The sequence below is a fragment of the Phalacrocorax carbo genome, chromosome 8 (assembly GCF_963921805.1).
Source record: "Phalacrocorax carbo chromosome 8, bPhaCar2.1, whole genome shotgun sequence".
Taxonomy (NCBI): domain Eukaryota; kingdom Metazoa; phylum Chordata; class Aves; order Suliformes; family Phalacrocoracidae; genus Phalacrocorax; species Phalacrocorax carbo.
Genome location: NC_087520.1, coordinates 10,501,469 through 10,528,067, shown reverse-complemented (window position 1 = coordinate 10,528,067; position 26,599 = coordinate 10,501,469). Strand labels below are relative to the sequence as shown.

Here is a 26,599-nt window from a genome sequence, read left to right as displayed (position 1 = left end):
GTTTTCCTTCACAGACAAAAATGTGGCTCTTGTCCTTGCAGTGCAGCCTTTCCTTTTTGCACTTTACATGCTTGTCTGCGTCTGTACATGCTTCACCCTTGCGAGTGCTCTTTTCCCTCGTGGTCCTGCGGTTGTGGCTGGGAGAGGCTCTGTGTGCTTGCAGGCGTCTTCTGCCTGCCCCGGGGTGATCTGTCATCGGCAGTGCTCATTGTCCTTGTTCTGGTGGTTGGGCACCTTCTCTCTGGCTTGCTTGTTGGGTGCGCTAGACGCTAGGTGTCAGCCTCTGTCTCTATCAGGGCTCTCTCGTTGGAGCGGAAGGCAGCTTTCTGTCACTGCTAAGTTTAAACAGATTGCTAGTCAGATGAAGTATTTATTACTGCTGTATTTTAGGTTTGTGTCAGCCTTTTCCAACCCTCATTTTTCATAATGACTTCACTCCTGGATCATTGTATAACTTTATCTTCTCTATGACTGAAGCCTCGGCTCTGTTGTTCCTGTTTTCAAGTGTATTTGATCATTTACCCTGGTGTTAGAAAGATACTTAACTTGTTTTGTGGTATTTATATTCTGTCTTGTAATATTGAACACTTAGGAAAAACGTCATGTCTGCATTTTCTGGTTGCAGAAAAAGTGCAGAGCAGCCTGTGCCGAAATGTGACTTTTCATGACAGTGCTTTGGCTTGGGTTTAGCAGACAGAGATTTAAACAAGCCTTAGAGGTGACCTGCAGAGGGAAGAAACCGACTTGTGCCCTTTTTCTTTCCTTTAGGATAGATACAAAAGACCTGAAAGCTTCTTAAGGCAAACTGCTTTTTTCTCTTTTGTGTCTTTTCCTTTGGAAATGGAGGTGTCACTAATCTAGAAGATCGGGGTGACTGCAGGTCTGTGGAGGTGTACACTAAAGCCCTTGGAAAGCTATAGCAGCTGGGAAGGGGTGAGCTTTTATTCAGTATTGAAAATGGTGGGGTATTTTTTTTACATTATCCTTTTAATGCTAATACCTAATAAATTCTTGGGGAGAAAAGAGGTTTTAGTGGTGCTGAGTGGGAACTTGTAATGTGCTCATCCTGACCACAAGAGCTCTCTGAGCCATAACATGTATGTAGATGTAGTCTTCCTGATATTTTTAAGGTGAAATAATAAGGAAACAGGAGGGGGAGCAGACTTTAAAATTTCAACCCTAGCCTAAAATTTGCCAGTCTTTCATTGACTTCAGAGAAAATAATTTCTAAATGCCCTTTCATCTGCCTTACCACTCCCAGCTTTAGAGGTTGCTCCCTTCTCTCGCCTCTCTGTGCAGTCGCACGCTGAGGCCAGTGCAGGTGATTTACTTGCAAGATCGATATGTTTGATGTTTGCTTGAGCCTTGTCTCCATTTTTTTTTCCTTCTATCAAATACAATTCCACCGGCAGTGACAAAGGAGGGGCCCAGAGCGGTCATCTCTCCCATGTGCTGCATTGCTTGGAGAGCCCTGCTGCCTGTACTGCCCTGGGGCTCGCCCAGTGCCACCAGGGCTGCTTTGCTGGTGGGAGTGGTGGGAGATTCTAGGCTGTGCCAAGGCTAGAAACCATCCATGGAGTCTCAAAGCTGTCCTTGAAAAACCCTCGTGCCGTCTGTTGTACCAGTGAAATGAAGGTGCAAATGCTGTGCTCGAGGGAGCCTGCCTGTACCCCTGCTTTGAAACCCTCACGTGGAGCAGGCACAGACCTTCCACCCGGCAGTGGCCAACTGCTGCGACAGCCACCCACAGCCAAGAGATGTTTGCACAGAGCAAGTCCTGGTTGTCAGGAGATCTCATAGCTTGTGGACCTGCACTAACGAACTTCAGCGCTAATAGAATTGATTCCTTCATAGCCTTTCAAATAAGGTTATGGGACTCTTGGTCTTTAAAAGATTCAGAGGGAAAAGATGCAATTCTGGAGAGTTAGTTTGGTGACCTGAATTAATGCCGTACTTTGTAACATACGTACTAGGAAAAACAGAAACATGGCTTAGTATTTGTGAACAGGGCAAAGGTGTTGTAAGATAAGCACAGTTCAAGAAAAAGAGAAATAAAAATAAAGGAGGAAGTATGGTATTTTATGTTAATGATGAGTTAGGCTGTGAAGAAGTAAAGAACAGCGTAGACAGAATATTTTGGGGGTTGGAGTCACTTGAGGGAAATCTGGCAGGAAGCTTTGTTTCAGGGCTTGCTGGGGAAGTACATCAGCCATCCAGGAGTGGAGCTGACTGAAGTTGAAACCTATGGTGGAAATCAAACTCGGAGAGTTTAATAGACTTGAGGAAGCAGGGGGAAAACCCCTTGGATTTCTTTGAGAACTATCATGAGAAACTGTGGGCCTGACAGCAAGGACTGCTAATAAACTGTTGTAATTCCACTTGATTAGAGAATGGCAAGTGTAACATGTACACTGAAGGAGAAGAAAGGGATCTGGGTAATGACTGGCATGTTAGCCTGACCTTGGCAGTGCATAAGGCTTTTGAACAAATTTGAAAGGAAAGAATAAGTGGAGTCGTAGAGCTAAATGAAAAATGGGATGAAATACACACAGTTTTACCAGCTGTAGAGATTGTGCAGGTTAATCTGTTCCCTCTCTTTGATGGGACAGCTGATTTCCCAGTCAAGAAAAATGCAACAGATCTTATCTGCATTAAATTTCAGCATAGTGCTTCTTGTGGTCAGACATCAGTGGTACCAGTTGATCGGGTCATCTTGGCTCAGGCAAATAGATTTTTAAACTGGAGTAGATCAGGGCTGCTGGGGTGCTCGAGGGAGTGCAAAGGGATGCTAAAAACCATGGATAGTTTAGCTCAGTACAAATGGAGATGGAGAAGAGCTATGGTTGCTGCCTACAAGTGTACCAGAGTAGGTGCTAGGATCAGGCAGAGGGCATGGAAGGTGATGGACAAGGCTGGCACGAATGAATGGCCACGGACTGTCTGGGAACATGTATAGGCAGCAAAAAATACTGCCAGGCAGTGTTTCAGGGAGCTGCACCTTACCAAAAGGAGTGATGGATGCAAAAAGCTGACTATTTCAGGATGGATATTTAGCCATTTCCAGGAAAAAACACATAACAGATTGGGTGCAATGCCGTGGACAGAATCTGATGACCCAGCAGATCTTAGTCAGCTCTGTACATTGTGTTATATAATATCAGAATTTTCTGTTCCAGGCCTCCCAGATGCTGCCTGCAGAGGATGTCCATGAAGATGGGGAACCCATGCAAATTGCACAGAGGTGAGAAGGGTGATACCAGAGCATGAGGCCCACGGGCTCACTCTGGTGGTATGGGCTCTTCCAGTCTCCTTGGAGTACTTTGGGGCGCAGTCTCACTGGGGCTCGCTGCAGGGCTGGGCAGCAGGGCTTGCAATAAGGGCTGTCTGCAGTCACTGCTCTTAGTTATCCCTGGAAATACATGGCTTTGGAGCAGCATGAGAGGGAGGTGGATGCAACTGGGGAGAAGAGATCGGTTACACTTGTTACTTTATAAAATGTGCAAGGTGCATCCTAGTACAAGTACCAAAGACTTTATCCTTGCCCTCTGAAGCTAATGTGACATGGTGCAGTAAAGCTGTGGAGATGGGTAGGTGAGCTGAAGGTGAATTATAGCGATGTCATCACGTGGTCTGTCTGGGAAGGTGCATAGGCAGCATGGTGGAAGGTTTGCTGGATGTCTGTGTGTATTTTTGTTCTTGCCTTACTGCTGAAGAGGAAAGAGGGAGGAGGAAGCCAGACGGCACTGCCTATCAGCCAAAGATAGAGTGCAGTGCTCCAGAAAAGCCACTTCAGCAGATGACAGGTGTGGGACAAGTCAACATGATTTTCTTCAGATTTAAGCCTACTTCTCTTTTCCTCCCCCCCCCCCCCCCCTCCCTTCTTCCTGTGGGATGCAATTCTGCAGCAAAGGCTCTGTGAGAAGAAGGGCAAATGGGAGAGGATTCAAGGAGCAAGTTACAAGAGAGGGCAGATAATGTCATGTTTTTAATTTGTTGGGTTTTCTAATTTAAACCTGCTTTGGAAAAAAACTGCCAACTTTCCTCTGATCTAACAGCATTTGGCCTGAGCAGTTAATATCAATATGCAGAGTATGAAAATCCCTCTTGCTTGCACCTGTCTAACAAGCTTAAAGCTTGCCTTGGGGAGCAGGAGGAACCTGCGGCTGCCGTTGCTGCCAAGGCTGACGAGTCTGTGACAGCTGAGGTCTGAGCTTGTGTGCTTGCATAGAAGGCATCGAGGTGTGTGCTCTGCAGTGCTGGCCTGCTGCTTGCTTAAGGCAGAAGAGGCCAGGGCCGCTTATGAAAAGAGCGGGACCTTTTTCCCTTAGTGTAGCTGATGGGGTTAGTTTGGGACATTCCCCAAGCCACCCAGGAGCTCCTGGCTGTCCCCCTTGGGGCCAGGCTGCACCTGGGTGCTGCGGCCCCTCCTTGAGCAGCTGGCACATCTGCAGCAAGGCAAGAAATGGCTGCAGTCTTCGCAGTTTTGTGCGCATCAGGTGTTGCCATCTGGCTCCGGGTAATTTGCCAAGTGCAGTCCTCTCTCGGGTAAGGCTCAGGCACCCCGGCTGGCTGGCCTTAGCAGTGCTTAATGGGAAAACACGGCTCTGAGCTGTCTGGAGGTAGTGAAGCTGTTTTGGAAGTGGCAGCAGTGAGAAGAGGCTGCTTTGCTTTCTGTGGGCCGCTCTGCCCAATTGTTTTATGCTTTGTGTGGAGCATGGTAGATTGGGGTTTTAATAAATGATTATAGGCTTTGTTACCAGGAGATAGTTGGTGTAGGAAGAAATGTGGTTTGACTTCAAATTGATTAGCCCATTTTATAAATGCCACAGCAAGTTGTTTTGTTTGAGTTCTTTTGAAGTGAGCCCTGATGTTAGACACAGTAAAACGCGCTCAGCCTGGATTCAATACAAATGCTTTGAGGTGCTTTATTTAGAGAGAAAAGCCACTTGTGATTTCCTATCAGAATTTTGTTATTTATCATAAATCAGCAGTGGCTGTTCTCTCCTCTCAAGGCCTGTGGTTGAGCTTAATAAATCTTCTGTTTGTCAGTATGGGGATTCATGTTTTTGAAGTGTGTTCTTGCATACTTGATCAGACTAATCAGAAAGCCATGCAAAGCGCGGAGCATGTCAGCATGGGTGCCAGACTTACTCAGCAATGCCTGCCTGTTTCAGAAAGACACTGTGCAGTGTGGAGGGAGGAAAAAGGAGGAGGAATCCGAAGGTCAAAACAAGAGGAGCGGTACCCAGTGCTGCTTGGAGGAACTGCCGTACTAATGTTATTAGGACTTTGCTGCAGGGAAGCCTTGCCTTGTCTTGCATCCGTGCTGCTTCTGGCTGCCATGCACAGCAATAAGGGAGAAAATTAGCCATGTGGGGAGGGAGAGGGTAATGGGGATAAAGCAAGTCTGTGTCTCTCCTTTTGGAGGATTTCCTTCTCCAGACAGAAAGAAACAGAGTGCTGGTACCTGCACAACTCCCAAATCTTCTAAGAGTATAAAGAATCAAGAGAATCCCACAGTGATGAGCAGGTATTTTTGCTCCCCTGACATGAGGCAGTGACCCTTCATGCCTTTTTGTCAAGGGCTTCTAGAAGAAAAAACTGTTCCCTTTGGGGTTTTTTTGCTTAGGACACTGTTTTATACTCATATTTCACTGTTTTCCTGGTCATTTCTGGCTATCGGATGTTGACCAATCAGAAATTATGGTATTGTCTGCTGTTCTGAACTGTGTAAGACAGGCAGGTGCGTGCTGTCACACCTGCTGGATTAGAGATGTGTATTATATTTATATTTTGAACAGCATCTCCGTGATGACCCTACTTGGCAGTAAAAGGAGCCCAGATATTGCTACAGAAAACTCTGCTGAAGAAGAGATCTCTGTTTGCCCAGGTAAGCGGCACTTGACAGTATTCTGAATTTTGCATCAAAAGTTACACACTTATAAAATTTAGAGAAAAGAATTTTCAAATTATATGAACAAAACGAGATTTTTTTTTTTCCCCAGCTCTGTTTGTCTGGGCTGAAGTTATCCAGGTAATTTTGTTTGATTCCCTGGTTTTGGACCCTTTTCCTCTGAAACAGTTCTGTGACCAGTGTTTGCTGGGGACTTGCTGCTGAAGAGACACCAGGATGTACGTTGTTGTGGAGGGACCATTCAAAACAAAGTGTCAGGAGTAGTCTCTTCAAGGCAATAAAGAAATCTTCAGATTTTTTTCAGTGTCAAGATACATGTAAAGAATGAGAGCTGAAATAATTTTTGTCTAATGTTAATTAAATCTGTTTGGCACCAATGAGGTTTTTATCATCTTTGGTCTCTCCTACCATGTTTGAGATTTTCCAGCTCAGGGTTTTAAGTGAAAAAATGAACTGCTCCTGTTCACAAGCAGCTAGAGAGAGAGAGGTCATGATGGTGATTGGAGGCATATTTTGTTGCTAGGGAAGACGTGGAGGTCTAAAGAAGGTGCGACTGTGAGGCAGACCACAGAACGGGAGCTCTCTCTGCCTCAATGCGAGGGAGAGCTCTATTCTTGCTTTGTCTCTGTCCCAGCAAGTGTCCCACGCACTTTCCCTGCGTCTAGTCTCACTCCCCATGAAGCTGCAAAGCTGCAGTGGCTTTGTCCTCACACTGCCGTGCTGTGACTTTTAACCCCTCATCTGGCTGTGTTGTTGCACATTGCCTGATAACAGTTTTGGCAAGTCTAAAAAGTGTTTTGAAACTGTGAAAATGCTGCTAAGTTACATCAACAAGTGAGGAGGTAGTTTGGGGGCTGCAAACATGCACTGACACAGTGATGTTTTTCTGCAGAGACCCAACCAAGTCCACTGGAACCTACTGAGGCGGAGAGAGAAGAGCTCTGCTCAGGCAGCAGAGATGCACCTGAGCAGGTAAGAGAGTCTGAAGTTGGGGAAGGGTCCTGTTTCCAGTCCTGCATTCTAAACCTTGGTTTGGCTGGGCTGTGCTAACTGGGTAACTGGGAACTTGGGCTTCTGCTGTTGGGATCCTTGCAAACACTTCCCTCTTCACTTTCCTTCACTTCTTCATAACTCCAGTCCCTTTTGACTGGGGACTGCGTGCAGCTGCCTCTGGAGACCTTCAGTCCTGTAGCTGGCGAATTGTTACCAATACCAGCTCTGTCTTTTATACCACGCACACTGCTGTGCTGGAGGATGCCATCAGTGTGGACAGCACTGCTGTGGCTTGCCCAGGCCCAGAGGAATAGTGGTAACAATGCAGAGGGACCCCAGGAGCTGTGAGGGGAGTCCTAGTAAACCTCAGTCACTTGTGTTGTAACATGCTTTAGTCTGTTACAGTCCTCTAAATGTCGGTGTTTGTTCCCCACAGACCATCGCCCAGAGGCTGAGAGGGGAGGTTCACGGAGAGGGACTGGGCTGGGGTAAAGATGACATTGAAATGTGGAGGGCTGGTGGTGGTTTGCAGTCCAAGGAAAGTGACCTGAGCCCAGGAATCTTGATTTTTGTGCAGTAATAGTTAATAGCAATAGTTAGTTAGTGGCAGGGCCATCCTCTTACCTCCTGATGCAGATGTGTGCTGTTGTGCGGCTCCTTTCCCTGTGTTGTCACACCTGCACAGAAACTGCTTTGCAGCTGTCGCTGTACCAACATCTGACTTCAGTTCCTGCTTCTGATAAAACTCCCTTTGTCTATTAATTTAGAGAGCGATATCAAAGGGGTTGCCAAGTACTCCTCTGGCAGGGTACATGAATACAGAATTGTACAGCTCTTGACAAGAGGATTCATTTGTGGAAAGCTCATTCTGGGAGTCTGCAGCTTGTACAGTGCTTCTGTGGCTCTGATGTCTCATTGTCACAGGCCTCTTAATAAACTAGCTTGTGCTTTCGTGTGCCTTTCATTCTGCAGGTATCTCAAAGCACTGCTCAGTCAATTAGAGACTGCAGCAGGAAGAGGCAGCGGTCCTGAGCTGAGCTGAGTAGCCACAGCCACCAAAGCATGTTCATGACCCATTTGGCTGTGGCCAGGACGCTGCCCTGTCCCTCGTGCTTTGCAGAGGGTGCCCTGGGCCTCACACCTCTGCCTAGATGGCACAAAGTGATCAGCTCAGTGTTTGGGAGTGGTGCAGTGGGGCTTCCTAGAGATTGCTTGACAACATTATCACTGGCAGCAGGTACCAGTCCAGAGCCTGCAGCCCTCCAGGAAGACAGCAGAAACAGCTACCATGTGCATCAGCAGTTAGCATGAAGTGAGTGTAGACCTCTGGGACTGACTTCTTCCTAGCAGATGCTGAGACAGGACACAGGAGTCTTGTTGTTGAGCTCAGCCTCTAGCATTGCTCTTGGCTGGGTGTTGGCTGCGAGTACTATGTCTTGCAGGTAATTTCCTTTGCTAAAGAGGAGAAGTGACAGTCTGTGCTTCTGACATGGGTGACTGGTTCTGCAGTTGAGGTTTTCCAGGCTGCTACAGCAAGGTTTTGTACAAGCAGTTTTGGGACCGTGGTGTCTTTTGTTACAGAATGTTGCATTTCCATTTAAAATTAGTAATTTACCACTGAATGTAGGCGAGCAGGGTGTGCAGAATCAGTGTTCTCCTAAGACTGCTTTAAAAATGGCATTTGGAAGGAGCAATGCCTGCTGCTTTTCCCATCGTATTTTTTACGTGTGTTGTCTGACTAGGATAATGCAGGTTTGATCTGATCATTCGCATTTGACACATCTTGTTTTTTATGACTCCTCTGTGTGACGCCCCTTGGTGAGGACTTTGCAAGATGTAGTGACTCTGAGATGTGAGAGCAGGGTGCAATTGCTAATGCTGGAAGTGATGTACTTCAACAGCCTGTGTTCGCTGGAGGAACTCCTGTGGCAACTCCTCCGCAGAAATCCAAGGCAGAGAGCCACCCTAGAAATGAGATAGGTGTTCCTGGGGCTCGGTGCTGTAGCCTTTCAGCTGGTGTATGGGAGAAATGTATTTTGTGAGTCAGATTCTCAGTTTAAGGCCCAGTCTGGCAATTTTTTGCATAGCTTCTCTGAGTCAACAAAGCACCCTCCTTCCCTTTAGGACATAAAAATCAGGATCAGACCCTCATTTGGAAAAGCAAGTAATAAACCAAGTAATATGACAGAACGCTCCAGTGGCACCGAGCAACTTGGCTGACTCCAATTACTGCTTCCCTGAAATTATACCATTGGAGGGAAGCAGACAGCATTTTTGCTGCATACTGTCTATATGTCACTGCTTAGCCCTAAGAACAGAAAACTCTCCTATATTGTTTTCCTATAGGTTTCTTATACATGGTTAATATTTAAATAACTTTTTTCAGTCATTGCGGTGGGGGGGGGGGGGAGATTCTTTCTTAAATGTGGAGAAATCTTGTAGCAAGCCTGACTAGGCAGAGGTGTAATTATGAATGAGATGGCAGCGGTCTGCTGCATCTTGGGAACATGAGTAGCGTAGAGAGAAGGGTGTATATCTGCGGGTGGGTAGCAGAGTACCTTTGCAGCTGTGTAACCAATGCAAAAAGGGAACATCAGTAAGTGGTAATAGCACCTGGAGAACAAACATAGGCTGTGACATTTTGCCCTGGTGAAAAGCCACTGCTAGTAATTTTGCGTGACACAGATTTTTAATGGTATTGCCTCTCCTTGATCTGTGTCCCCTCTGATGGCTGCTTCAGCCACCTTCTCTAGAGAGGAGGAGCTTCCCAGTGATCTCTCTGGACTCCCTAAGAGCACAGCAGCCTCCTTTCATCCTGGAGAAGCTGTGTTCCCAGACAGTGCTGCCTGTGTAGCGTGGATCATGTCCAGAAACTGATGAGCACCAGTCAGGTGTTGAACTCTTGCTTTGCCCCATGAATTTTCCATCAGTTTCGCTTCTGAGCTTTCCTGATTAATGGAAGCTTTGCCATTTTTCCATGGTAGTACAGGTGATGTTTGCCTTAAATGGTGTGCACGGCTGTGCAGGGAGGTTTCGCCATGATTCAGCTGATCGTGTTGCCTTTGGAAGAAGAATTAGTTATTAGTGTTGCACAGTTTACTCAGCCAGTGGTGTTACTTCTGACTGATATGTGCTGAAGGAAGAGTAAAACTTTCCAAGGAAAACTGAACCTATGGGAGGGTGAGTAGCTATCAGACAGCATGGAGCTCTGCACCTAGCAAAAAAAGAGAAACACCACAATTAGCTGGCTAATTTTTTCTTCTTCTTCCTTAGGCTGGTGGAGATGAAGATGCTGACGGGACTGTGTCTGAGTGCAGTCCTGCAGCTGCTGACCCTGTGTTGTGCCCGCTGTGTGACCAAGGCTTTCCAGCTACGGAGATTGAGCTGCATGCCATGTACTGCAACGGCATTGTGGGAGAGGAGGCTGGCAGGGACAGTCCAGGTCTGCCAAGCACTGCTTCTGTGTTTGCTTTGTGTGCTTGTCCCCCTTTCCTGTTGCCTGCAGCCAGGTGCTGCAGTCTTGTCCCTCTTGGGATATTTGGGGCATGGTGTGGCACGTAGGGAGGCTTGTTCACTCTGCCTTGTTCCATCTCTGAGCTGGCCCTGAGTGTGGTATCATAGGCTCCTGTGTTTCCAGCACCTCCTGCACAGAGACATCTCTCTCATCGACTTTGTAATCCATCACATTATTAGTCCCTTGGAAAGTGTATGAGCTGAATATTACCCCAGGATCTAGCCCTGGATGCTTCAAGCAGTATTCATAAGACGCATCTATTTTGTGTTTTGTGAGGACCTGCTGAGCATCTGCCAGTGGTAGAAAATGGCAGGCTCCTGAACCATGCGGGTGAGAATCTTTAGGGCTCTTGAGAAGGGAGAATGTTCTGTACCACTCCAAGCATGGCCTGCGCCCTGCAATGAGTCTGACATTTGTATGTGCAAAAATGGCTTGCTCAGCTGCAAGACATTGCAGAAAAGTTTCCCTTTTGTTCCTCTAAAATTGCAGAATGATAGCTGTCGATCTGGGAGCTTGGATTTTTCTCCTTCATGTGAAGAGTGAGGTACAGAAACACAGTCAGAATGCCCGTATTAATACTCTTTGCAGTCTTCTCCCTGTAAGTTTTCCATAGCCAACCTTTGTAGAGCTTAAGTGAACAAATACACTGGTTGGTTATCAACATATTCAATAAGTTATGTTTTAGCTGCTGCTTGAAATGTAAAGTCTGTGTTAGCACAATGTCAGGTAATATCAAAGTAGTGGCTTGTAATAAGATTAACTCTTCAGGTTGTGAATATATAATTTTCAGTTACATACTCGGTTATTAAATGCAACCTAAATCTATGGTGTTTAAGCATTTTGAACAAATCGGAGCTAGTACAAGAACTGTAACTCCTGCATTCCTCTAGCAGGAGGAAGTTTCACCATGTAATTTTAATGCAGAGTTGATGTAGTTTTAAAATACAAGGTCCCCGTTATACTAAATCTTTGGAGATATGACATCAGTCCTGTTGAGATAATAGGAGCCAGAGTAGCAGCTGATACTGCTTGGTGCTGAATTTTGGTAGGGTGTTCTTTCTGCAGGCACAAACCAGCTACTGATGCAAAGTGCTCAGCTCAGGCAAATCACAAATTATCACAGTTCCTCTCCCATCCTCAACACTGATAAAGGTCTTATCTGCGTTACAAAATGGGACAGAATTTTTAGTATACCTTTTAGCAGGAATGTCTTTGGCCCTGTGGTAATTGGGTCCCTGGTGTGGCTGGACTGTCAGTATATCCATTGACCCTGGAGGATCCTGACTGAGATCAGGAAAAGGCTTTGAATTCTTTGGCAGTACGAGGGAATTTGTTCTTTCCTTTGGTGTTGGCTTTCAGCAGGACAGAGTTCAAGGCTGGCCTCTCCACTCTGCTTCCAGACTGGTCTCCTTGGGGATGTTTGTAAGGGTAGTTATTTTGGAATTGCTAGTCTGCTTTTCTGGCTTGTTCAGAACAATCCCCCATAAGAAAACTAGCCTGGAATAAAAGGGATTTTGGTCTACAACAATGTCTCTAAGCAGAGCAATGGTTTTGGGACAAAATCACAGTAATTTGGGTTCTCTTTTGCCAATTATTCTAGTATTTTCCCTGTAGAGACCAGGCTTTATTAGCCATAACAGTCTGTGACACTTGTGTTGTTTGCAGCAAGCAGGACCACAGGCTTCCTGGTCTTGGAGCAGCATGAATGTGGGGCAGAATTCTGCCTGTCTGCTGGGGCTCTGGGTTGCAGGGCACCTTGGTCCACTTCCCAGCGGCTGTACAAAGGCAACAGTCACCCAGAGAGTTCTCAGCTGATGGGCTAGTCAGCGTGGTTTGGGTTGAATAGGCAGGGATGATGTTTAGCTCTGAGCAGAGACCAGACAGTAGCCTGGCAGAGCTGTACAGGTACAAAAGGACTCTCTTTCCAGGGCTATTACCTTGGCATCCATCACTAACACAAAATCCATAGGTAAAGCTAATGCATGGGGAGAAAAAAAGAGGTGAGAGAATTGTCTTCTGAAGCAAACACCAGCTCCTCTGTGGGTCCAGAAGCTGTTCTCTACTGTTGCAGCACTGTGTGCTCTTGGCTGGCTGCTGGCTTCCTCGAGAGCACAGTAACAGCCTGGTGTCAGAGAAAATCAAAGTTCTGCCCTCTAAGCCATGTCCTGGTCTGTTAAGAAAAGACAGCTTCAGATTTTCTTTGGTGCACTGGGTCATGGGTTCCTGGTCTGTCTTTGGACTTATTAGTTGGATGTCTCTAGAACAGCAGATTATGCAGTCCTACAGACTATAGATGCCAGTGTTTTTCATTTTAAAATTACAAAAGGATGGGTTCTTGTGGGTTTTACTTCTCTTCTTCCATAACCTAATTGTGCAGCAATGTATTTCAGTGTTACGTATCAGAAGCCCAGCTCAATCCAGCTGATATTTAAGGACAGGTTTTCAAATTACTTAGCTGGGCAAGATGAGTTACAGTTGCTTCCCCTATGTATGTACACGGGTTTCCCTGGCTGGATGTCCAGACCACCGCATACCTGGGAAGTATGAAAATCTGATCATGAATTTCCATTTTCCCGTGGTCTGAGTAAATAAAAAAAGAACCACCTACTGTTGCATTAGCTACTGTACCAGACTGGGGAAGGTTCAGGTCCTGGGTTTCCAGCTCGGTGACTGGTGTTAATTCCAACTGAACGAGTAGAGCCATGGAAGTGCTGTGCCAGCTCCCTCTTCCTTCATGCACTTGGCTGAAGGGCTTACTTCTGTGAGAGGAGCTCTCTGCTGGAGTCACCGCATTCACTGCCCGCTCCTGCTGCCAATGCAGGAATCTGCTGGCCTCAGTCTGGAAGTGAGTCTTGGCTGCTGCTTGAGAACAGCAAATAGTCTCGAGCTTTGGGACATACTCTAATCCTCTTGCCCTCCGTCTACGTGCTCCTAACCTCTCAGTTCCCAAATGAGCCCATGAAGATGAGGATTTGATATATCCTTTCCTCCCAAAGCCTCAAATGCAACCTGATACAGCTGTCAGTCTTCAACAGCAGCACTGGTGCTGCTAAAAAGCTCTTGACATCAATAGAAGTAGCACTGATACATCAGAAAGAGTTACTGAACGGGTGCAGAGGAAAGCTTCATCACTTCTGAGAAAGGACAAGATGCTGGCAAGCCTGCCACTAATAGGATCCTGCACAAAAAGGTGGTACAGCTGGTAGTGAGAATGGGGAGGGATCTGGTGGGTTGAACTGCAGGTGGGTCGTGCAGCGAGGCAAGGAACTTGGCAACTATGGCCTTACAGCTCTGCACACTGACCTGACCTGACCTGGCAGCCCCAGGAGGTGCCTGGCATGGGCTTCCTGAGAGCAGGGCTGTGCTGGGGAGGGTTTGCTCCTCTTCCCCAGGGTGCGAGCTGGAGCCGAGCAGGCCAAGGATGACTTGTCAACCAGAAGAAATGCCAAGCCAGGGAGAAGGTTGTTCTCAGGCTACAGAATGCGTCTGACCCAGCGAAGAACGTCACATCTGGGAGAGTTATCGGACTACCAGACTCCTGTTGCACAGTGGGTCAGCACTGCACTGTGGTGGGGTTTTCCCCACAGCAGGGTTTTTTCACATGTTCTGAACCCCCTTGCTGTGGGTGGCCGGTGTGCTTTGGCAGGGGTCATGCCTTGCCAGCTGGCCCTGTTCTCTCCTGTGCCTCTGCTTCCAGCAGCACAGCTGGGGGCTGTCCCCTTGGGCAGCTGCAGAGCTGGTCCCAGATGTCTCTAATGGGCCCATTATGCCAGATGTGTTCACTGCTTTTGGAAGAAAATAGAACTGATTAACACCTGAGCTGTGCATGAAGCTTCTGAGATGGTGTTAAAAGAATATTAACGACAGCACACTGATTTGGAGAGCAGCTTTCACCACGCTGTCAAATGCACGTGTTAGTTGGGTTGTTGGGAGGCTGGATGGCCTGGGGGGTGGCCGTGGTTATCAGTCCTCCTTGTCAGGCTGCCACTTCGAATCTGGGCCAGGCTAAGTTAAAGGGAGACGTCCGCTTTGGTGCCTGTGAGAGATGAGCTGTTGGTATCAGTCATCGCCTGCAAGACAGTACCCACATCCTAGGAAATGCTTGAGCGTGCTTTCTTCAGCATGGACATCTCCTGTCAGCCCCAACAGCTCCTGACCATCTTGCAGTGCATTTGCTGGTCATGGCTGCAGATCAGCGATTGCTACTAAGGGAAAGGCCATGTTGTATCAGCACTGTGGATAGATATTGGGGTTGCCTAACACTCTGGAAATGGGGTTTTGCTAAAACTCTGAAGGATTCACTTTGTTCTGCACAAAATTTTGTGCGTCCCTTTCTTTATCACAGATGGTGTGCCAACAATAACAGGTTTGTTGTGCCTGTACCTTGGATTCAGGCCTTTTCCTAAAGAGAGTACGGGAAGCAATGCTACCAGGCTGTAAAACAACTCCTTGCATTGCCCCCTTAGCCAGCCTGGCTGAAAGCACTTACTGTGACATCTGTTTTGGAGCTGGAATCTTGAATGTCCCTGGTGAAGCAAGCTAAGCTATCTGATATGTTCCCCGAGGATCATTGCTGGTGGCATGTCAACAGGAATACACTGAGAGGAATTTGACTGAAAGAAACAACGTTCCAATGTGGTCCCTGCAGACGCCTGGAGAGCAGGTTTGGAAAGGCTGCTTGGGCTTGCTGAAGGAACAGAAATTATTGGACCCGTCATCAGCATGCTGGTCAGCTGGGATCTCACTAAGAAGAGGAGCACCACTGATGCTTAGACCTGGTAGAGATCTTCATCCAAAGGCCCCACAGAGCTGCATGTGGACAGTAGTACAGGTCACCCCCAGTTTATGTGGGCAGTGGTAAAAGCAGTGAGTGTAGGCTAATTATTGTAACCTTCCCTTTCCAGCATGAGCTGTATACCTCCTCAGCAGGGCGCTCTCTCTCTACCACATCTGCAAATGGGCTGGTGCCTCTGCACAGTTCTTCCCCTTGAGCTCCCTCCCCTGCAGTAGGCACAGGTGCTTAGTTCGGCAGGGAACGGTGCTATGCTGCTGGAGCAGCTGTGTAACTCTTCTCCCGGGCTGTTGTGCTGCTGTGCATTAGCTTTAAAATGACAGTAAACTGCATACTGTTGATCCAGCTGTTTCTGGCAGAAGACAAGTTATAGCGTGAAGTGGCTAGCTGGCTTCCGAGTCCAGGGAACGTAACTTCTTCAATACCCCCCAGAAAAAAAGGAGAATTGGCCAGCTACATCTTCTGCAGGAAAGAAGACCCTGCCTGTCCCAGTCCAGTATTTCTTTGCTTCTGCCATCACTTCTACTGCAACCTTGAGTGGAAGACATCAAAATGTGTTGCATTTGGACATGGTGTGGGGATGCTTTTGGGGTGGATAGCAGGTAACCCTTTGTTTTTCCTCCAGTGCTCACCCGGCGTCAGAGGGAAGCAAGAAGTAAAGCTGCCAGTGGTGAAAGTGGTCCAACATCCTTAGACGTTGACAAGTAAGTAGGTATGCTTGCTCCTCCAAAATTGTTCCTGTGTTTTAGTTCCAGCTGGCCTGTGGATGTCTTTATTCCTGTATAAATGCTGGCCGTTGGCCTTATAGCAATGTTTCCCTAAGAAATTACCTTCTCTCAGTGCCTCCTGTTGCAGTGCTGGCTATATTTATACTGAAGCAAGAGGAATTTGCTGTTCTCAGATTTATTTTTGCACTAATTTCCGTTCAGCCCAATCCATGGCGGGTCAGGGATGTGTGGTCTCTGGCTGCTGTGAGGGCAGTTGTAGCTAAAATGGTGCTAACTCAGCCAGTTTCTAATGGGAGATTTGAGCTTGGTAACCCCAGGAAAAGAAGAGGCTAGGATAGGGAGGCTGTCAACATGGCACCTGTAGTGATATTCTTAATTAAATTAGACTTTCAGAATAGCAGTGGCTTTGTTTAATCTCTTCCCATGCAGCCCCTCCTCCTGCCACCCACACAAAGCATCATAAGAGACGATCTGACAGTAAAATCCCTGCTATGGAAGCAATTTTGCTGTTACAAACAGTGGATGGCAACATCACTAATGGAATTAGGCTAATTATAGAGAGGACAGCTTCTGTTTAGACACATTATCTGGGTAATCAGCACTGACTGGAAAGAAAATACAGGAAAAGTACTGCAGAGTTTTGCTCAATGGGGGCTCTCCATACACATTTTAGAGCCTGGGGTGAGTTTTACTAGGAGAGTACTGCTTATCAAACTGAACACAGTGCTGCTGGGGCTGGTCCCTGGGAGCTGTCTCTCCTTGGAGACAGTCCATTCCTGAATAGCTCTCTGAGTGGATGCTCCCCTCCTGAAGATCCAGTGCCCTCTTCTGCATGGTTAGGTTCCTGCTGAGAGCTGGTGTGGAAGCGGGTGTAGCTGTCTAAATCCATGCCTGACCTTTATCTCCTTTCAACCAGGATAATTTTCTTCCCAAGCACACCCGGTCATCCTGTGTGAGCCTGGGCATCTTCGACACAAATGAGGGGGGTTGAGGAATGCGCTGTGCCAGCCCCCCAGCAGGAGCTCGTGCTCTGCATTCCTCTCCGAACATGGCATGATGTAAAATGGAGACAGTGCAGAGAAAGACTTGATTTACTAGTCAGACAAGTTCATCCAGCCCTAGTAAAATGTCTCTCTGATTTAACACACTTGGTTTGCTTTTCTGGCAGGATTTAACTCCCCTTTGCAAAGCCCTCGCTCTTCATTTCTGTGGATTTTGACAGGGTGCTTTATGTCTGGGGAGAAATCAGCGGTGTTTGAGATAGTTAGATGAGCAGATTTGATTACCGTCCCACTGCTGTAGCAGCAGGATACAGAGGAACAGGCAGGGAAAACTGATAATCACTCAGTCTTTGCGATTGGAGTCGGCCTGACCCCACTGAGCGAGACCCGATCTGGTGACATGTCTTCTCTGCGGCATGGCCTGGAGGAGGAAAGTCACTGCTGGTGGCTGGGAGCCCGGTGCAGGGTGAATCCTAATGCAGTGCTCTGTCCTTTGCTGCCTGGCAGGTGTGAGAAGTGCTACCTCTGTAAGTCACTGGTGCCACTGCTGCAGTATCAGAGGCACGTGGACAGCTGCCTTCAGGCTGCTAGGCAAGCTCAGGGAACCAGGAGGCTGCGAAGCGCCAAGGTGAGGGGCAACCCTGCAGACTGTCTCCTTTGCTTTGCGCTGGGTTTGGGGCTGGGTTGGCAGCAGGAGCAGTTTCCCTGGTTGATGGGATGAGCTGACCTGGTGTAGGATTGCCTGTCCCTGTGGACTGCTGTGGCCAGAGACCTCATTGCTCTTTTCCCTGCGACGCTCCGCGAGAGCACGGACTGGTCCCAGGAGTGAGCTAATCCAGCGGAGCTGCCAGTAATCTCTCCAGCAGGCAGGCAGCTAGGGCTGTCCTGCTGCCAGACAGTGTGTCTCAGTCCTGCAGGCTTCCTCTGCTGAATGTAGATGGAGTGGAGGGCAGTATCAGGGTGACAAGCATATCTGACTCTATCCACAAGCCCTTTCCCATGGGGAAGGCTTCAGAGCCAGAGCAGGGAGAACTGCTCGGTGGTAGGAGCAATCCACAGCATCCCAGGAGAAATGTGGGGGAGCGAGTGCGGTGGAGGTGTACCAGGAGTGAGGGACAAGGCTTGCTAGGGGAGGTGGGAGGCAGGAGAGTGGGTAGCAGCTGGCTTGTAGCCACTTGCCAGGTGTTAGCCCCCACCGTGTTTTTTTCCTGCTCGTGGTGGTCCCGGGAGAGCGCAGAGAGGGTCCTTCCAGGCCTTCCTGCTGGTTCCTGTGGGCAAAGCCCTAGTGCCGCAGCTTTGCCTGCACTCAGAAATGTGATTCTCAGCATGAAGTTGCAACATGATGTCTTAGTTTCATATAATCCCTTAAATCCATCACAGGCTTCAGCCCTTTGGGGATTCAGATGCAAATGATGAGATTTCTGGTTGATGATTTTGGCTGGGATACAGCCAAACACTGTGGTTCAGAGTACTGCAGGGCATGGCTGCTCCTGCATGTGACTGGCTCCATGGGGGCTGCTTGACTCTGTCCCTGCACCCCACAGCCAGCTGGTATGCGGGATCCTGTACACAGACATGGGCACAGGGCATGGGGGGAAGGGTGCTGGAGCCCAGCAGTCCTTCAGGAAGGCTCGGCAAGGCTCTCTGTTACCTCTGGCCCTGCCTTGTGCTGAGGGGAACGGGTCATGCCTGGGCACAGGGTGGGTGGCTGGAAAGCTTCCTAGTGGCACTGTTGGGGTTGCAGGGTCCTGCCATGGCCCATTTTGGGGTGCTTTGCAGCTCCAGCCCTGCACCTGGGCTGCCAGTGCCTTCTAAAGCAGTTCTGGGGGCAGGGAGCAGCCAGGAGAGAGGAGTTTGCTGGGCCAGTGAGGCTCAAAGCAGCCAAGGCAAGTAGTCTTCCCTTAGCCTGTGTGACCAGCTCAGCTGCATCTTCCCAGGGGCTGAGGGGAGGCGAGAGATGTGCATTCCTCATCTGGCTGTGCCCTGGAGGAATGCCTTTCCCTCCAGCACCAAGCCCCCGTGCCTTCAAACAGAGCATGATGGGGCCTGCCCTTACAGGCACAGTGCTGGGGGATGTTCCTGAGCCATGGCAGAGCCCCCAGTGCCCAGATTTCTCTTGCAGCCCCATGCTCGCTGGCTGGGCTTGGGGATGGCTTCCTCCACCCTGGCCTCCCTTCTTACCAGGCCCTGTTTTATTAACTGCTCTCAGCTGCCTCTGCCTGGGCACTGGCTGGGCTGGCCATGGGGCAGTGCCCTTCCTGTTGGCGGCTGGCTGTGCTCAGCTGCAGGCCCTGGGAATGCAGCACTGCCACTTGTGCCCAGCCCGACCCTGTGGACTGCAGGAATGCACAGCCATGGGGCCACCCTGGCTATGGGGTTCCATCATGGCAGTGCTGTGACAGTGGTTCTCCTCTCCTTGGCAGGTCATTGGAAGGCAGGAAAGGGGACTTCTCAGGATGCTGGAGCTCTCAGAGAGCAAGTCTGCAGGTGGGAAGCTACCTTCTGTGCCTGCCTGGCTAGGTCAGGGCTGCCCTTTCCCACCTCTCCCCTTGTGGTCCTGGGCTGTGGTGGGTGGCAAATTCCACTTGAAGTCTGTTCTTCCTGAGCCCAGCTGGCTGCATGTACCCCTGTGCCAGTGCCCACAGCCCTTGCAGGGGTGGGAGTGTGCTCTGAGCCATCGCACCAAGGGGTGTTCAGCTTCTTGGTGGGGTGGCAGGGTGCTGCCCTCTCTGCCTGCACACCAGCACTTCCCCCCACCAGTCCAAGGACAGGAGGAGATGAGCAGGGAGAGATACTCTCAGCAGCACCCTTCTACCCCTGCTGGAGGGTGGCCAGGCAAGGCTGACATGTGCTCTTGTTGTAGGTGCTGATGAGGGGACCCCCATCGCTGGACTAGGAGACCAAGAGTCCCCTCCTGCACTCTCAGCCAGAGCTGGGGAGCCAGCAGTGGACAGCTCCAGCTCCCTTCAGCACCCTCCTTTCAGCATCTCCTTCTCAGAAGCCACGGACTGTGTGGTGGACTTGGAGCCACACGCGGCACTTCGCTTGGGCAGCCAGCAGCAGACCAAAGGCTGCCGCCGGAGAAAGCGCAAGTTCTGAGGCCGGTGGCGAGGGTCTGTGCAGCACTGTACCCCTGCTTCACCCACAGCCTTGTTCTCCCAACCCCCTTTTATACGTTTTATACAACCTGTGCAAGGAGTGCTGGGTGGAGAAGTGACTGTGTGTTTTATAGGTGCCTGTGCAGCTTTGCTCTCTGTTAAAGAAATGGAAATATATTTATGTATGTTTTTATGAAACTGCAGCACCACAGAGGAGCTGTGCCATCTTCCTCTGGGGAATGGGAGGCCCTGGAGGACGCAGAGGAGGAACAGCACATGCTGTGTCCAAAATCACACTTCCTGAGGCTGGTCCTCAGGCTCTGGGGGGATGGTGTGAGCTTGGGGATCCTCCTGGGCAGGGGGCTGCGCTGCCCAATGCTCTGTGGCCCAGTGCGTCACTGACTTTCCCAGCTAGGAGCTGGGGAGGGCAGGTTGGTGCCAGCAGCCAGCCACAGCCATGGGCTGGGGGCACCCGTGGAGCCATGACAGCGGTGTCCCCTTGTCCTTGGTGTCCTCCCTGTCCCCTAGGCAGCTTGGCTCCCGTGGCAGGGAGGTCTCTGCCTGCTCCAGGCGCTGGGGGCTTCAAGGTCAGGATAGAGCCCCAGGCTGGGCCGTGGGGGTTCTGTGCTCCCCGGGAGCATGCCACCCTGCGGCCGGGCCCCTCACTGGGAATGGGGGGTGGGTGGGTGTGTGTGCGCGCTCATCACTGTTCTACTTAATTAACGGGACACAGAGCTAAATAAAACTCGGACTTCGATTTAAAGGCACTGATGGGGACGGAGGGCGGGGCTGCGCCGCGGGGCGCGGCCCCTTCGGCAGGGCGCCCATTGGCCAGCGGCGCGGCGGGCCGGCCAATAGAGGCGCGGGACGTCCGGGGGCGCAGCTTCTGTTGCCGGGGCAACGGCAGCGGCCTTGGCAACGGTCCCTCGGGTGCCGGTAACGGGCAGCGGTAACAGGCGCCCCGTCGCCAGCGGCCCCGCAGCCATGGGCAGCCCCGAGCGCCGCGGCGCCCGGCCCGGCAGGGCGGCCAGGGCCTCCCGGGAGCAGACCCCTGCCACCCCCAGCTCGGGCGTCCTGCCCCGGCGGGCCCTGGGCCCGGAGGAACGGGGCCGCCCGGTCTTGAACCGGTGAGGGGCTCCGACCCGGTGGCGGCTGAGCAAAGTCAGGCGTAGGGAGGCCGCGGTGGGGGCCGGGAATGGGGCTGAGCGGGCTCCCCCTGCGCCCCGGGTGTTGTACCGCACCGGGCAGGGGAGAGACCAGTCTCCTCTTGCAGGTGGAGGGGAGAGGCGGGCAGGGGGAGGCGGGAGCAACCCCCCTCTCCCGCCGCCCCCGAGGACGGCTCCGGCACCATCGCCGTCGTGGGGCACTGCTGCCCCCTCTACCCCCGGCTGCTGGGTCGCGATTGCAGTGGAAAGACACTGCAAAGTGATGATGCTGTTGAGACCGCAGCCCCGTGGAGCAGGGACGAGGAGGGGAGGTGGGAGGCAGAGCTAGGGACAGATCCCCCAGCCCTGCTCGTGTCCTGGCCTCCTGCGGGCTGGGGATCAGCAGGTGACATGCCACCTCCCTCCACACAGGTCCCCACTGAGCCATCAGCTGGGCCACCGGAATGATGGTCCCGCCTGCACACCAGTAAGGTCCATCCTTGCCCCCACACCCAGCAAAAGGCATCCCCTGCCCTTTAGGCCAGCCCTAACCATCTGTCCCCAGGTACAACGAGCCCTACTGGCGCTCACCGTCCCGCTGGAGATACTGCAGGCAGTGAAGGGTCGCATGCTGCAGGCCATGCGCAAGGGACTGAGCCGCCAGACACATGCACAGGCCAATGTGCGGATGCTGCCCACCTACATCTGTTCCACACCTGATGGCACCGGTAAGGCAGCCCAGCCTGGGGATGGGATGCTCTGTTACCTGTGGCCCTGCACACCTCACTGGACATGGCCCTGGGGGTGCCAGGGAGGGGTGCACCCATCTCTGGCCAGTCATAGGCTCCATAAGCTGCCCTTGTGCTGCCTCTGACAGTCCCCACTGCAGGGGCAGAGGCCAGGAGCCGGCCCACGTGGCCCCTGTGGTGGTCTCAGGCTCTCAGGAACCTCCCCCATGGGTCAATCCTGTCCCTGGGACAGGGTGAGGAGATAATTTGAGGAATCTGCTGCAGGGCAGGTCTCTGCCTGACACCGCCTCTGCTCTCCCATAGAGAAGGGCGATGTACTAGTGGTGGAGCTGTGCCAGAGCCATGTCCGGACACTGTGGGTGACCCTCCTGGGTGACGGGAACCAGAATCCCCAAGTGTTGTACAAGATCTTCGACATGCCAAGAGATATCACGCAGGGCAAGGGGGAAGTGGTATGAGGAGGCCGTGGCAGAGGGTGGCTGGTGCTGGGCTGCCCAGCACCATGGAAGCTTGGCAGGGCTCCAGGCTGGTGTTGGGGCTCTGGGCTGCCTCCTGCAGCCTGGGTGCCAGGTAAGGGGGAGCAGCCAGTCACCCCAGCCGTGCCTTTGCAGCTCTTTGACTTCATTGCACAGTGCGTGCACCAGTTCCTGACGGGCATCAGCAGCTCCCAGCACCGCCTCCCCTTGGGCTTCGTCTTCCCTTTCAGCTGCAGGCAGACACGGCTGGACAAGGTGAGTGGGACAACCCTGCCCTGTGGCCGTGGCCCCCCTCCTCCCCAGCATGTCATCGACTGGGAGCAGAGCCGGCCTGCTGGTGCTTTTCACGGCTCAGTCACGTGCTCTTCACAGGCCGAACTCATCTCCTGGTCCAAGGGCTTCAGCTGCAGTGATGTGGAGGGGAAAGATGTTGTGCAGTTGCTGCAGTCAGCCATCAACAAGCAGGAGGTGGGGGGTCATTGGATTGGGGGACCTGGCTGGGGGCTGCCCTTGTGGAGGGGCTGAAATTGCTCTCAATTTGCCCCTGGACAGCTCTACCATGTGGATGTTGTTGCCCTGATGAATGACACCGTGGGCACCATGATGACCTGCAGCATGGGGGGAAAGCCTTGTGAGGTCGCCTTGGTCATAGGTGAGCAGTAGGCACCCCGCATGCCAGGGTGGTGGGTGCTGGGGGGGCTGTGCCGGTGCTCACCCCCGTTGCTCTCTGCAGATGCAGGCACCAACAGCTGCTTCATGGCTGAAGCACAGCAGGTGGAGATGGCGGAGGAGACCAGTGGGCGGATGTGTGTTAACACCGAGTGGGGCTACTTTGGGGACGATGGCACCCTGAGCGACGTCCTGACCCCCTATGACCAGTGCCTGGACCAGGAATCCTCCAATCCCGGGGAGAAGAGGTGCTCCCACCCCCACCCCACCCAGCAAGGACTGGGTCCCTGGGTCTCCCTGTCCACCTCTGAGCATGCCAGACCCCACCAACAGGAGCATATGGCCCCCCTGCGATGTTCCTGGGTGCTCTCAAAGGGCTGACGGGTGCTGGGAGGGGGCAACTGACCCCTGCTTGGGCTGCATGCAGGTTTGAGAAGCTGGTGGGCAGCCTGTACCTGGGGGAGATTGTCCGGCATGTGCTGACCGCCCTGGCTGCAGAGAAAGCACTCTTCATTGGGAGCAGTGTCACTGTCCTGAGGACCAAGGATGTGCTCAAGACCCAGCAGGTCCTGGAGATCATTAAGTGAGTGTCTGGGAAACAGGAGCTGCTGCAGGTGGGAGGAGAGGGGGGTGACAGGTGGGTCCCCTTGGCCGTGAGCCAGCGGCCCTGTAAGCCAGCACTGTGCTCTCCCTTGCAGCAATGAGGAAGGCATGGACAAGGCAAGGAGAGCTCTGGAGGCTCTGGGGCTGCATCCAAGCGAGCAGGATTGCTGCCGGGTGCAGCAGGTCTGCCGGGTGGTGGTGAGCCGTGCTGCTGCACTCTGTGCTGCTGGGCTGGCCGCCATCCTCAGCCACATGTGCCAGAGCCGGGAGCTGGAGAAGTTGGTGGTCAATGTCGGGGTGGATGGTGAATTGTACCAGGGCTACACCAGGTAAGGAGGGACACAGGGCTGCTGGCAGAGTCCCACCCCAGTGGGATGCCTTATGTCATGCCCTCACTATCTTCTTCTTCCTCTGGCAGGTTCAGGGAGATCCTGCAGAGTGTGACAGGGCTGCTGGCCCCTGAGTGCATGGCCACCCTCCTGCCCTCAGTGGATAGGACTGGGTGGGGGGCAGCCGTGGCGACAGCAGTAGCTTTGCGCCTGGCGGCCCACCGACGCGAGGTGGACCAGCTGCTGGCACCACTGCGGCTCAGCCGCACTGACCTGGAGCGCGTCCAGGCACTGATGAGGCGGGAGATGGAGCTGGGGCTGGGCCGGGAGAGCAACGCCAAATCCTCCGTCCGCATGCTGCCCACCTACGTCTGCAGCACACCTGATGGCACCGGTGAGGGCTGGGGGCCTGGGGAAAAGGGTGGTGGGGAGGCTGTGGTCTTGCTGATACCCTGTGCTGGCTCCCTGCAGAGCGAGGTGAATTCCTGGCATTGGACCTGGGTGGGACCAATTTCCGGGTGCTGGTGGTGCGTGTGGCACTGGACGGCATCCACATGGCCAGCGAGATCTATGTCATCCCGACTGCCATCATGCAGGGCACCGGCGAGGCGGTGAGGCTGAGGACCCATGGCTGAGGGACAGGGCGAGGGGTGGGAATTGCCTCCCCCACTCACTGCCCACGGGCCTGGGAGACCCCCATGGCGTTGCCTCAGCTTGGCCCCTGAGACCATGGCTGCTCTCTGCAGCTCTTTGACCACATCATTGAGTGCATCATGGACTTCCAGCTAAAACAGGATCTGATGGAGCAGGTCCTGCCACTTGGTTTCACTTTCTCCTTCCCCTGCCAGCAGCTCGGCCTAGATAAGGTGAGGGGACGGCTCTGGCCCTAGGGAGCTGGGGAGGGTCTGTGGGTATGAGGCAGCTGTCCAGCCCCTGATCCTGCCTCTCTTGCAGGCAGTGCTGCTGAGCTGGACCAAAGGCTTCAGCGCCTCTGGCTGCGTGGGAAAGGATGTGGTGCAGCTGCTGCGGGAGGCTGCCCAGCGCAAACAGGTAGGGAAGGGCTGGGGGCCCATCCCCAGGGTGCCACCCTGCATCCAGGCAGTGCCAGCCCCAGGAGCCAGCTGGGTGCCACTAAGCCATGTGTCCCTGTCTCTGATTTGGCAGCACTTAGGGCTGAAGGTTGTGGCCGTGGTCAATGACACAGTAGGAACCATGATGTCCTGTGGCTATGATGACCCCAAATGTGAAATCGGCCTCATCGTGGGTAAGGAGCCCCTCTGCACATGGTAGGGTCTCCCATCCCCTTACCACCAGCCCACCTGGCCTGGCCATGGTGTGCCAGGCAGCTCTGCCAGGGCTGTGGTGGGGTGACACCAGTGTGGGGCCCGCAGGGACAGGGACCAATGCCTGCTACATGGAGGAGATGCAGAATGTGGGCACTGTGGAGGGGGACCAGGGCCGCATGTGCATCAACATGGAGTGGGGGGCCTTTGGGGACAATGGCTGCCTGGACAACATCTTCACTGACTTTGACCGGCTGGTGGATGAGAAAACGATCAATGTGGGCAAGCAGAGGTGGGCAAGGGCCCTAGGGCGGGGAGGGGCCCAGGTGGGGGTGGCTGTGCCCAGCTAAGGCTGACAGGGCTGTGCCTGGGGCAGGTTTGAGAAGCTCATCAGTGGCATGTACCTGGGTGAGATCGTGCGCCACATCCTACTGGCGCTGGTGGAGAAACAGCTCCTGTTCCGCGGCAAGCCCTGCCCCAAGCTCCAGACCAGGGACATCTTCCAAACCAAGTTCCTCTCCACCATCGAGATGTGAGCGCTGGGTTCTCTTAGCCCAGGGTGGGGGCTGTGAAGCCAGAGCCCCAGGAGTGGGGGGGGGGGTGGGGGGGGGCCATGCTACGTTGATGGGGTGCATGTGGGGTGATGCCACCTCCAGCATGTGGGATGGGAACAGTGATAGGGACAGCGGTGCTAATGGTGGCCCTGGTCTGGGGCAGCGATGGGCTGGCCCTCCAGCAGGTACAGGCCATCCTGCAGAACCTGGAGCTCCAGGCCAGCTTTGAGGACAGCGTGCTGGTGCGGGAGGTGTGCCAGACTGTGTCCCTGCGGGCAGCCCAGCTCTGCGCTGCTGGCCTGGCTGCTGTGGTGGAGAAGATGCGGGAGAACCGGGGCTTGGCCCAGCTGGCCATCACCGTAGGGGTGGATGGCACCTTGTACAAGATGCACCCGTGGTGAGTGGGGCTAGGGGTGGCAAGCACCCATCAGGGACCCACGCCCTATGGGCAGGGGTCTAGGGGAGCCATTGGGGTGCCTGGGGTGGGGAAACACCAGCCCTCACACTCCCCTCCTGTTCCCCACAGCTTCTCCCAGCACCTCCAGCAGATGCTGCGGGACCTGGCACCCAACTGCACCGTCACTTTCCTGCCATCAGAGGATGGCTCTGGGAAAGGGGCTGCGCTTGTGGCGGCCGTGGCCTGCCATGGGGCCGAGCCCCAGGGAGAGCCACCATCAACCCAATAAAGTGCTTTGCTCTGCACCTCTGACTCCTGGGGGGGACACGGTGGAGGGGGCAGCACATGGCTGGG

At 52.5% G+C, this 26,599-nt stretch overlaps 2 protein-coding genes across 13 annotated transcripts in view; both read left to right on the top strand.

Moving 5' to 3' along the window:
* UIMC1 (ubiquitin interaction motif containing 1) overlaps window positions 1-20,243 on the top strand; it is a 39,361-nt gene extending 19,118 nt beyond the window's left edge. For 4 of the 10 annotated variants that reach the window (XM_064458618.1, XM_064458619.1, XM_064458617.1 and 1 more), the window contains 8 exons: window positions 3,177-3,241; window positions 5,802-5,890; window positions 6,807-6,886; window positions 10,181-10,349; window positions 15,839-15,917; window positions 17,450-17,570; window positions 19,366-19,429; window positions 19,806-20,243. In XM_064458618.1, coding sequence (XP_064314688.1) covers window positions 3,177-3,241; window positions 5,802-5,890; window positions 6,807-6,886; window positions 10,181-10,349; window positions 15,839-15,917; window positions 17,450-17,570; window positions 19,366-19,429; window positions 19,806-20,041 — 903 coding nt within the window. In that variant the 3' untranslated portion in view covers window positions 20,042-20,243. Of the gene's footprint in view, window positions 1-3,176; window positions 3,242-5,801; window positions 5,891-6,806; window positions 6,887-10,180; window positions 10,350-15,838; window positions 15,926-17,449; window positions 17,571-19,365; window positions 19,430-19,805 lie in introns of those variants that run through there. The other 6 variants (XM_064458622.1, XM_064458621.1, XM_064458624.1 and 3 more) reach the window with 6 other exon arrangements.
* A 1,358-nt stretch (window positions 20,244-21,601) lies between these two features.
* On the top strand, window positions 21,602-26,554 carry HK3 (hexokinase 3). 3 transcript variants are annotated; one of them, XM_064458614.1, is made up of 18 exons: window positions 21,602-21,672; window positions 21,751-21,913; window positions 22,238-22,386; window positions 22,546-22,665; window positions 22,783-22,878; window positions 22,963-23,062; window positions 23,144-23,327; window positions 23,507-23,662; window positions 23,778-24,011; window positions 24,101-24,405; window positions 24,483-24,622; window positions 24,758-24,877; window positions 24,966-25,061; window positions 25,176-25,275; window positions 25,403-25,586; window positions 25,671-25,826; window positions 26,012-26,245; window positions 26,375-26,552. In XM_064458614.1, exons 2-18 carry the CDS (start codon window positions 21,814-21,816, stop codon window positions 26,532-26,534), a joined length of 2,634 nt encoding a protein of 877 aa, XP_064314684.1. In that variant the 5' UTR covers window positions 21,602-21,672; window positions 21,751-21,813; the 3' UTR covers window positions 26,535-26,552. The 3 variants fall into 3 exon arrangements, with proteins under 3 accessions (XP_064314684.1, XP_064314685.1, XP_064314686.1); XM_064458615.1 differs by lacking the exon at window positions 25,671-25,826 and having other exon boundaries at window positions 26,375-26,554; XM_064458616.1 differs by lacking the exons at window positions 21,602-21,672; window positions 22,238-22,386 and having other exon boundaries at window positions 21,821-21,913; window positions 26,375-26,551.
* The last annotated feature ends 45 nt before the right edge of the window (window positions 26,555-26,599 follow it).

Coding starts and splice junctions, on each gene's coding strand:
- HK3 (XM_064458614.1), top strand. CDS start 21,814: ATGCTGCAGGCCATGCGCAAGGGACTGAGCCGCCAGACACATGCACAG. Junction 22,879..22,962: donor CAGCCATCAACAAGCAGGAG/GTGGGGGGTCAT, acceptor GCCCCTGGACAG/CTCTACCATGTGGATGTTGT. Junction 24,878..24,965: donor AGCAGCTCGGCCTAGATAAG/GTGAGGGGACGG, acceptor CCTCTCTTGCAG/GCAGTGCTGCTGAGCTGGAC.